Here is an 11,979-nt window from a genome sequence, read left to right as displayed (position 1 = left end):
AATAACATGAAAAATGAATAGTATATGGATTTTTTTTTTATGTCACTAGGTCGGCAAACAAGCGTACGGCTCACCTGATGGTAAGCGATTACCGTAGCTTATAGACGCCTACAACACCAGAAGCATCGCAAGCGCGCTGCCGACCCAATCCCCAGTCCCCCCCCAGGAGCTCTGGTCACCTTACTCACCAACAGGAACACAATACTGCTTGAAAACCGTATTATTTTGCTGTGATCTTCTGTAAGGTCGAGGTACTACCCCAGTCGCGCTGCTCCATATTTTGAGCAGGAAATTCCTGCTGTTCCCTACCTCAGATAGACTTGTTTATTGGAGAAACGTCGACGAAACGAGTTATATTGACGTCGCACGATTTGAAGTGTGAAAATCATTAAAACTATTTTTTATCCTACTAATGGGGTAATGGGGTAGGGTGAGTTGATAGTTTAGATGAATAATTAGTTATTTAGTTACGGCAGGGTGAGTTGATAGTTTAGATGAATAATTTGTTATTTTTGAAGCTTGAAATATCAAATGTTATTCTGGACTACTTATTAAAAACGAATTAACACCTGTTTCAACTTAAGTGGAAATTCTTATCATAACTGAATTAAAGAGCAAATGAAATTTGTATAGAAGTCCGACATTTCTGGAATTATAAGTTGGAAACTTTTTCCTCAGAATTTTAATTAGAAATGCATAAATATGTATTTCAGCAATTTCGTGTTTCAGAGAAAATAAATTACATCATCATATAGGTATTTCAACCGTCGCGTCGGGTTGTTCCAGATTTTGAGCAGGATATATCCTGGTGTGCCTCAGTTAATAATAATTATTATACACTATTTTAGACTCTCTTTTCAAATATTATCAATTTCTACGCGGGAGAAGCCGTGATAAAAAAACTTTAAAGCTTTCGATAAAATCAAAATACGTGACGGTGGCAGCTATTTCAAATTTAATATCATCAAAATAAGATTAAAATAAATCTTTCCTTCAATTCAATCAAACCGGCTTTTCATTAATGGGTGTGCCATACTTTCATCAGGAAAAGTGCAGCGACGAAAAATCTATATCTGTACAAAGGTATTAAAAATAGTGTTGGAAGCAGGGTGTTATCGATACTTGGTAATTTAATAACAAAATTCTTAAATTTATTGTCAGTGCAAACTATAAAACAATACATAAAAGCTTAAAATAAATAGGAATGAATGAGAAATAAATAATGATGAATAAAAAAAACATTAGTAAAAATTATTTTAATATTCTAAATAAACATCTTTGTAGTATTTAGATTTTGATTGGTATGTAGGTAAGGAAGGTAAGGAAGTCTAGTGTTTTTTTTTTCTAGAGATATATTTTGATGATATTATATGGTATAATAATACTTAAAAAAGGCTCTGTTCCTGTCGAACAAAATAATACGTGGTAAAAGTAGTGGTCGTGGTCGTGGTGGTCGTGGTACGTAAAAATTTCTATACGAACGAATTTGTGCGCAAAATTGAATACTATCTATACTTACATTATTACTACTAATACTATTGTACTATCTAAATAAAGACAATATTAATATTTATGGTATATTGCGGGGTGTTTAACAAATATTTATCTAATATTACAATCGCCATGTCAAAAGTCAATATTAGTTAGTCTTATTATCACTTTTATTAATGGAATATAATAACATTATATTGTAATAAATTATATAATGTAAATTATCCACGCCGTAACTTCAGTGTGTCCCTATTCATATTACCTAACCTCCACTACGCCAGTCACACTTATTCACTTCCTATCGCAGTCCATCCTAGACATAGGGCTCCTCAAGTACGCGCCAAAAATGACGTGAACTCATGTATTTTGCCCATAGTCACCGCGCTGGTCAGGCGGGTTGGTTACTGCAGGGCTGGTTTTGTCGGATCGCAGACGATGCTGCCCATCTTCGGCCTATGTATTTCAAAGCCAGTAGTTGGATAGTTATCCTGCCATTCGTCAGCTTTTTAAGTTGCAAGGTGGTAGTGGAACTGTGTTATTCCTTAGTCGCCTCTTACGACACCCACGGGAAGAAAGGGGGGGGGCTCTTTACTGCCGTAACCCCACAGCACTTTGTCACACAAGTACCTATATTATTTAGTCTTCCGGTACAATAACTACGTTAAACTTGTAATATTATCATACTCAGTTTTAAATATTGGCGGCTCCTTTACTTCGCACTACAACGAACGCCAAGTATTACCCGGATTCGACAGAGTTATCAACCATACTTTAGTACTATCCTTCGAAAAGTTGATATACATTTCAACATATTTTTCGGTTTATCTGGACAACGGTCACACCACTCTCATAGCTGTTGCGCTGGCGGTCGCGCTTTTGATCCCCAAAATTGGCAAACATTTATAATGCCCACAGATGTTTTCATTTTAAGCTCTATTTGTACAAAGAGATGCGTTTATCTTTATAAATTAAAAAATTATTGTAATTAAATATTACGATTCTGCCTGTAACATCCTACTGCTGGGCATAACTCTATTTCTGTATAAGAAGGATAATTAATTAAGGAGAAGAACATTAAAGTAAATATTAGAAAACAATAAGGAGAAGATATAAAATATTATAAACATTAATATACAATTATTTCAATTTATTATTTTACACATTTAAATACAATGCAAAACTTTAAAAATCTTCATCTAGAATTTGCATTTCAATTTATTGTAAATAAATTGTTAAGTTTATGAATCAACATTTTTTATTCTAACGTGTCGTAACGTAAGTCGAATATTGGCCATGATTTTTTAAAGTTAAAGAAGATCCTAAGATCTAAGTTTCTTGGCAGGTTTTCTCAAAAAAAGTTAATAAAAAAATAAATAAAAACAACATAAATAACTGATTTGCTAATATTGTCAAAATATTTATTAAGATTTAGATGTTTTTATTATTTCGTTCATGATATAATGACCGGATGAGTTTCGCTGAATAACTTCTTAAATAAAAGATTATGAAGCTAGTCAAACAAAAGCTATTGAAATTAAGTACTGAATAGTAAAAACGTAAAGAAAACAAAACAGCTAATAGTATAACATTTTTATAAAACTTAACTATTACTTAAGTATATATATATTTATATAATGATAAAAATATATCATCTTATCGCGACATTTTTATCTTATAATATTACATTAAAGTTACTTAAATAAATCTTCTTAAATTAAGGCGGAAATTTAGGCAGATCCTCGACGTCAAGATTGCTGTAAAATAAAAAATAAATATTAATCACATAGAAAGAAAAATCGTTTAAACGAGTAAACTAAAACAAAAAAATAACGTGTAAGTAAAGTAAGCCACGACAAAAAAAAAACACTTAATTGCGAGAAATAAATTTTATTAATTTTTTATCCTTGTATGTATGTACGTACGTATGTACGTACGTACGTATGTACGTACGTACATACGTACGTAATGTACTTAATTACGAGAAATTTTTATTAATTTTTTATAAAATTAAAACTAAATCAAGACGCTTGGCAGATAATTTTACTAACATGAGTGTTAAACAAGTGACCAGTTATAACACCCTCGACTAACGTACAATACAAAGTAGGTGGGTAGACTTATAAAAATGCATTGTACTCTGAGCGGAAAGCACCTGCAACTACCATCGTTAAAGTAACTTCTTGTTTTACTATACCAGAAATGTTGTCAAATGATTTTCTTCTACATAATACCCACATAATATTTCATCAAATTGCAAATAATGATCACGACACGACGAATCTATTAAGGTACACAACACAAAATATCCAGCTCAAATCTGGAACGGCCTAACGGTATGGTACCTTAACATTATCACAGCTAAATAATACTGCAATCAAGTAACGGGTTGTGTTATTGTCTTGAGTAAGCCATCCAGAACTTCTGGAAAGGGTCTAGGGTTCTATGGGCATCGCACTTTCAATTATGATATTGCAGGCGTACATAAACTACGGTAACCGTTTACCGGCTGGTAGGGTGCTGTACGCCTATGTGCCTCCATAATTATTTGTATACAAATTAAAAAACGAGTGTGCTTTTTAGACTACACTGACTGAGGTAAAAGTAGTTCTCCTGCAGTACTATACGAAACGTAAATCTCTCTCTTTCTATCTCCACTAATTTATATCTCCGTGTCAACTTCCGTTCACCTCACCCGATCACACTTTTCGTAACGCTCTCGTCACGAATTACTACCCAAGCCCCAGCTTACTCCCCAAGTCAAACGTGCGTAAAGAAATTTTACTCTAATAGATAAAAATTATTAAAAACTTATAAATAAATATCGAAAAAGTTATTCGTACATAACAGCATTCAAGTCCACTCTGCTTGCTACATAGGAGGCCCCTCAATTGCGTTCGGACGAGGTTCTGAGGCTCGCAGTCATCAACAGGAAGGCACACGCCGCCTTGTAAAACGCAGAACTCCTGTAGAACCATTATATTGGCCCCTGAAATGATCAAACAAATTTATCTAAATTAATATATAATGTATAATAACGTACAGTGAATTTATTTAGTAACACCGAAGATTAAATTAACTAGGTCAAAATTACAACACTTATGTCAACCATGGCATTACCGTGGTCGTGAATAAGACTGTTAAAGAAACTTTTTGAGTTTCGATTATATTTCTATCTATAGTATTAGTAGTAATAGATTTATATCTCAATATTTTTGGAAAGTTCACACTTACAGGAATGTAAAGTACATAGAATTTTGTATGGGGTTATTGCATTTTAAAAATAGTAGGACATTAACTTAATTTTTAAGATTTCTGACTAGTATTAATTAATGACGTTTTTTCACATTCTTTTTAATATTTGAACCCTTATTGCCTCGATTTAATTTAAAAAATTTAAAAGTATATATTTTTTTTTTTTTGTAATGCTAAGGTGTTAGCTAAATGAGACAATCTATTTGCCGTATAGTTATAATATTTTAACTCTTACACTTAAATACCTAAAAGTGACCTCAATAACGACAAAGAAACTGATTAAAAGTACCGAACACATTTTTTTATGGTTAAACAGCTTCAACACTACTCGGAATCATTAATTCGTTGTTGTTTCTGGACGATTGTAAGCTCGCGCGGTAGTCGCTTTGAACAGACCTTTCACAAATCCTGTACGATATATCTACCACGTTCCTTTGATATCTTTAGAGCCAAAGATATCTTGATCAACTTCACTTTGTGGTCATCCTAAATGATTTGTGGACTTTTAAAATGTTGATTGTTGACCAAAAAGTTACTAACACTGGTTTTTATGCAGAACCGAAGCTCGACTGTTTTTTAAGAGCAAATGCCGTGTTTCTTGTCGTTTCTTTTCAGCAGAATATACCTTCTGTATCGGTAGTAGCGTCGAAGTAGAGATAATAAAATAATAACTTGATAATAATGGGATTGTGAACGGTGTTGTCTATAGAATGCACAAATAGATAAAATTACCATGTTAATTACATTAAAATTACATTTAATTGCTGTGTGGTTTCGGCACCAAAGAATTTAGCCACCCCATCTCTTCCCGTGGGTGTCGTAAGAGGCGACTAAGGGATAGCACAGTTCCACTACCACCTTGGAACTTAAAAGGCCGACCGATGGCGGGATAGCCATCCAACTGCTGGCTTTTTTAATGCACAGACCGAGGACGGGCAGCAGCGTCTTCGGTGCGACAAAGTCAGCCCTGCGGTCACCAACCCGCCTGCCCAGCGTGGTGACTATGGGCAAAAACCCCCATGAGTTCGAACCTAAAAATAAGGCCCTCAGTTCCCGGCAGCCCCACTATTCCCGGCTACGGCAGCGGCCGTGGTAACGGTGGGGTAGAGGGTGCTAAGAATCACCGGGGTACGGGAGGCTGCCATAGAAGAATATTCCTGGCTACGTATAATGGACGCACGCTACGGTTGGACCATCACCTCACCGAACTTGAGGTAGAACTTAGTCACATTAAGTGGAGCATACTGGGGTTGTCTGAAGTCCGAAGAGAGGGAGAGGACACGATGATCCTGGACTCCGGGCACTTGTTCTACTTCCGTGAAGGTGATGGGCTTTCCCAAGGTGGCGTCGGTTTTCTGGTTCACAAGACTCTCACTAACAACGTTGTGGAAGTCAGTAGTGTGTCGACCCGGGTAGCGTACCTTGTACTTAAGCTCACCGACAGGTACTCCCTGAAAGTGATACAGGTATATGCGCCGACCTCGGCACACTCTGACGATGAAGTCGAAGCCTTGTATGAAAATATCACAAGGGCCATACATGGCACTACTTCGACCTTCTACAGCGTTGTTATGGGAGACTTCAACGCTAAAGTGGGAGTACAAGGCCGCGACGGATCGAGCATCGGACCACACGGATTGGGGCACAGGAATCACAGGGGGCAGACGCTTGTCAACTTCCTCGAATCGGAGGGGCTCTTCTTGATGAACTCATTTTTTGAGAAGAAGCCCCAAAGGAGGTGGACATGGCAAAGCCCCGATACTGTGACGAGGAACGAGATAGATTTCATCATAGCGGATAAAAGGCATATATTCAGAGATGTCTCAGTGGTTAACAGGTTTAACACCGGCAGCGACCACCGGCTAGTACGGGGCACTCTGAATATATGTCTCCGAAAGGAGCGGACCCGCTTGATGAAATCTACTCTCCGACCCACGCTGCCCCAAATACTATGTGGCTCCGAGCAGTTTCAGTTGGAACTCCAAAACCGATTCGATTCGCTGGAAACTACTAGCGACGTGGACGAGATAACCGACAACGTGGTGAAGACGGTGTGTACACTGGGTCGCAGGCACTTTCCACCAACAAAGCCAACGAAGCAGTCCAAACTTTCTCCCGAAGCCTTGGATCTGATGCGGCAGAGGCGCGAGTTGCCGGCTGCTTCGCCAGAACAGAGGGCTCTTTCCAAGAGGGTACGGAAAATTATTCGCCGAGACCTCCGCTGCTCAAATACGAGAGAGGTTGCTACTCTGATTGAGCAGAATAGGGGGTCCAAAGTTTTCCAAAGACCATTGGGGAGAAGCCTTCTTGCGAAGCTTAAAACAGCAGATGGGAGAACCGTCTGCTCTCGCCCTCAGGTCCGAGAAGAGGTTGAGAATTTTTATGGACAGCTGTACTCGTCGAGCGCACGCAAGCCTGCGACTTGGGACACCGAAGATCCACGGGCACCATTGTTGCGCCATTATTCGGAGTGTATCCCGGACTTCGAAGAGGATGAGATTGGTGCAGCGCTCGGGCAGCTTAAAAACGGAAGGGCCCCGGGGGATGACGGAGTTACCACTGAACTCCTTAAAGCCGCAGGGCGACCTGTCCTGAAAGCCTTGGCAAGACTATTTAACGCCGTCATCCACCGAGGTACCACGCCGGAGGCGTGGTCCAGGAGTGTGGTGGTGCTGTTCTTTAAGAGAGGCGATAAGTCTCTGTTAAAGAATTACAGACCGATCTCACTTCTGAGCCACGTCTATAAGCTGTTTTCGAGGGTTCTTACGAATCGTCTCGCCAGAAGACTCGACGAATTCCAACCACCAGAGCAGGCTGGGTTTCGAAATGGCTACAGCACCGTGGACCACATCCATACTGTTCGGCAGATTATCCAAAAGACGGAAGAATATAATCAACCGCTGTGTATGGCATTTGTGGACAACGAGAAAGCCTTCGACTCCGTCGAGACCTGGGCTGTCCTGGACTCTCTGCAGAGATGTCATGTCGACTGGCGATATATCGAGGTACTAAAATCTATGTACGACGCGGCGACGATGACCGTTCATGTCAATGACCAAAGAACAAGACCTATTTCCCTCCGGCGCGGGGTAAGACAGGGGGATGTAATATCACCGAAACTGTTTACCACTGCGCTAGAGGATGTTTTTAAGACCTTAGATTGGGGGGAACGGGGCATCAACGTCAACGGTGAATTCATCTCTCACCTTCGTTTCGCCGACGATATTGTCATCTTTGCGGAGACGCTGGATGAGTTAGGCCAAATGCTGGCCGGCCTAAACGAGTCCTCCCGACGTGTCGGTCTCTGTATGAACTTGGATAAGACGAAAGTTATGTTTAACAACCAAGTCATACCGATACCGGTATCGGTCGATGGTACCCTTCTCGAAGTTGTTCAGGATTATATTTACCTAGGCCATACTATCCAACTAGGCCGCAACAACTTCGAGAAGGAGGCCGATAGGAGGATTCGGTTGGGCTGGGCGGCGTTTGGCAGACTCCGTCGAGTCTTCACTTCGAAGATTCCGCAATGCTTGAAGACAAAAGTTTTCGAGCAATGCGTCCTGCCTGTGTTAACATACGGAGCCGAGACGTGGACACTGACCAAAGGACTGGTCCACAAGTTTAAAGTCGCTCAACGTGCAATGGAACGGGCTATGCTTGGGGTCTCTCTCAAAGACAGGATTAGAAATGAGACTATCCGCGGGAGAACGAAAGTAACCGACATAGCCCACAGAATTAGCAAGTTGAAGTGGCAGTGGGCTGGTCATCTGTGTCGCAGGACCGATGGCCGTTGGAGTAGACGGGTCCTAGAGTGGAGACCGCGTCTTGGCAAACGCAGTGTGGGACGTCCTCCGGCCCGTTGGACCGACGATCTACGTAAGATTGCCGGTGTAGGCTGGATGAGGATTGCGGAAGACCGGGATGTGTGGCGCGAACTTGGGGAGGCCTATGTCCAGCAGTGGACTGCAATAGGCTGAAGTGTTAATTACATTGCCTGACCTCGAATCCCATCATCGATTTTAGTATAATTAAGTCTCAAAATTATACTAAAATCGATTAAATATTTACATAGATTATCGTAAATAACCAAATTATAGGTACTTTATAAAACCTTACTATAGATTAGAAACAATTTTCATGTACGTTAAAAATGCTATCAAATTGTTTACAAAATAAACCGAATAAATTTAAAAAAAAGTGCTTAAATTTTACTGACACTTAAAAATATATGACCCCAGAGTTACAACAAAGTTATTTTTTAATTTTAAAGCAGATGAAACAAATATGACGTACACAAACTATTTTACGCACTATTTGACATTGAGATACCAGTATGAGTATAAAATAACCACAGTAAATGTGCACTGGCATTGAGCGAAAATTTTACGATTTTGATTTAGGTCACTATATAAATATCCTGTGTAAATGGCTTGTCTCATATTTAATATTTAGTCGCATGTTCCCGAGATAGAAATAGATTTGATTATTAAATATGAATCGTGATTCTATTTATTCTATAACCATAAGAAAATTCTTGAAATAATTTTAAAAACATTTTTGTTCGTAAATAATCTTATTACTTACATATTACAAACATCAAAACATATTAAAGTAAATATATGTTACTACGAAAGACGTTTAAAATATTACGTAATATAAATTAATACTTTCAAATGATGGCATAAGAAAATTACTACTATTCTATTATTTTCATTTTTTTTTTTTGTTGTTACATTACAATTTTTACAGAACGATTATTATTAAGTTATTTATAAATGTTTATTCTGCTTAACGGTGCATCGATGGTTAATTGATTAAATTAAAAGTTATGTTTTATTATTGTAGTATTTGTTTATTGTAAAATACGTCAAATAGATAAAGCGCAAAAAGTAATATAATAATCTCATAGGTTAAAAAAAAAAACAATTTTTTAAACAGTTCATATTATGGAGCAGTCCTATAAACGGAACGATTTGTTTGTCGCTAAAAGCCTATTCAATGAGAAATGCTATAGGCTATCACGTTTTGGCTAAAAGCAGAGCAGTAAACACAAATTATTACATAATTATATTGTAGCAGTTTTCTTTAAATGGAATTAAAATATTATGATTTAAAAATTAGTAAACTTTTCAACAACTTTTTTAATAATTGATTTGAATTGACACCCTTTAATTGCGCCAAAATAGTACGAATGACTTTTCCAATTTCACTTAATTTTTGAAAAACATTTTAACACGTTAAACACCGGCTTGATTTTTTAGTTTCTTTCTTTTGGTTTTTTGTGCCATGTGGGACACCATGTAGTCCACACAATTGTTCATGAACGCGAGCCAGGGTCAACTTAAAAAATATTACTTAGAAAAATATGTCATATAGTGTAAGAAAAAATAAGTAAGATCTTTAAGAATGGGTATGGTAGTACAATAAAAACTTATCATTAAAATTTTATAAATAAGGACTTTTAAACTTGCTCCATGGACTAAACCAGTGAGGCCCAACTGGTGTCCCCCACGGCGTTTAACGTCTTAAGTACGAATTAAAATACCTAAGATAGATATAATTATAACCGAACGCTATTAATATAACTATGTATTGATTCCGTAACATTTAAAAATAGCACACGATAATAATTTAATGCATACATGTGACATTTGACATTATAATTATACTTAAATTTTTTAAATAAAAATATAAATAAACGTAAGTTTTTATTCATTCGTTAAGTTTTTATTTGATATTATTTTTTCGATCTAGTAATATAAAAATATATATTAAATGAATAAATTATGTATTTTTAACACTTCATATAATCCAAAAATACATATACCTACCAGCCATATGTGAAAACACCATTATTTATTTTTGAGGTTTTGTTTTAATATTAAATTTAATATGCCTCAGCATTAAATCGTTTAAAAATCCAATCATACCTTCTGATATTTATTATAAAGTAAGCGTAATTTAAGGAAGCTGGACAATGTAGAATGTGAAATAGTCGCAAAAGAATATAGAATGCCACAAACGCAGTTAGAATTGCGTGATATTTCTAGGATACCCAAACTATAAAAATTATCGCAATAAGCTTATACAATCCTTAGTATGATGAAAGTGACTAAAATAATAAATTTTTACAAAAAAAAAAAAAAAATCTTTTAAAGGTACTTATAGAAAAATTATATAAAACCTGTTAATGTTAATACTAGTTTGTTTGAAAATATCGCAATGGTTTATAAATTTTTATAATTATAGCTTTAATTAAATTTCGCAATTACTGGTTACGTATTATTTTGTTATTATTAAAAAAAATATTTTGAGAACGATTTTTTTTTTTAAATAATCTTATTGAAATCACAAAAAATGGTACAACCTTTTTTTATTAATTTAAACTGTTAAGATGTTGGGGTTTCATTCCCTATTATACAATCCAACAGTTTGAAATGATGAATGAGGATTAAAAGGATATACGGCAGGTAGACATTAAAATAAAGTTTAAGTAAAAAAATAAAATAAAAAATCAAGATGCAACCTTTGCAGGTAAGGCAAAGCATGCACAAGAAGTGTAATTATATAAAATATTTCACATTTTATTGTCTGTTATTTTATTTGTCAATTAGAATCGAGCTAAACGGACTAACTTTATAGTTTCATTACAATTTTTTTTTTTTTCAATCGCACATATTTACTTCACAATATGCGGTAAACAAACAACAAACTTAATAAAGCACTAACTTATAAAACATCTAATATTAAAATTATATTAATTAATGTTCTAAAATTTTTCTAAAATAAATTATATTAAAATGAACAATTTCAAAATGAAAGCAATTGTAATTGTTAGCACATAAATAGCTTACAATCGCGCTGCAATGGATTTGCTGCCACCATCGACACCAACACGATTAGCACTGCAAAAACTAACACTTTTTGGGAGAACATTATTTATTATAACCACTGATGCCTAGCTTGAGTTTGAATGTCGTCTGACTCAGACGCCGTCTCCCGGCTTATATATACTGACATGTTGATAAACAACGCACTATTCGATCGGTATAAGATTTTCTGACAACGATCTGTCAACACGAACAAACACTATATAATCTAAACAATTTCCCATTTACTTTCTCGGAGCCCTTTGACACGTGATACTTGTGATAATAAAAACAATAATTTGTTTAGTTAACATTTTATTGAAATTCATTGTTTATTTCATGATCGTTTTATTGATAGTACGTT

The 11,979-nt window shown here is 36.2% G+C and overlaps 1 protein-coding gene across 1 annotated transcript; it reads right to left on the bottom strand.

Annotated features, from left to right (window-relative positions):
- Window positions 1-2,932: 2,932 nt before the first annotated feature.
- Window positions 2,933-11,723, bottom strand: LOC123668638. Its single transcript, XM_045602353.1, has 3 exons — window positions 11,601-11,723; window positions 4,332-4,477; window positions 2,933-3,245 (listed from the first exon to the last, which is right to left on the bottom strand). Exons 1-3 carry the CDS (start codon window positions 11,680-11,682, stop codon window positions 3,237-3,239), a joined length of 237 nt encoding a protein of 78 aa, XP_045458309.1. The 5' UTR covers window positions 11,683-11,723; the 3' UTR covers window positions 2,933-3,236.
- Between the last annotated feature and the right edge of the window lie 256 nt (window positions 11,724-11,979).

Source organism: Melitaea cinxia, chromosome Z (assembly GCF_905220565.1).
Source record: "Melitaea cinxia chromosome Z, ilMelCinx1.1, whole genome shotgun sequence".
Classification (NCBI taxonomy): Eukaryota; Metazoa; Arthropoda; class Insecta; order Lepidoptera; family Nymphalidae; genus Melitaea; species Melitaea cinxia.
Note: the sequence above shows the minus strand (reverse complement) of the source record. Positions and strands in the feature narration are given on the sequence as shown.

Excerpts from the sequence above, each read along its gene's own strand:
- LOC123668638 (XM_045602353.1), bottom strand. The coding sequence starts at position 11,682 with ATGTTCTCCCAAAAAGTGTTAGTTTTTGCAGTGCTAATCGTGTTGGTG. Across the intron at positions 4,478-11,600 it reads AAATCCATTGCAGCGCGATT|GGGCCAATATAATGGTTCTA; the intron begins GTAAGCTATTTA and ends TGATCATTTCAG.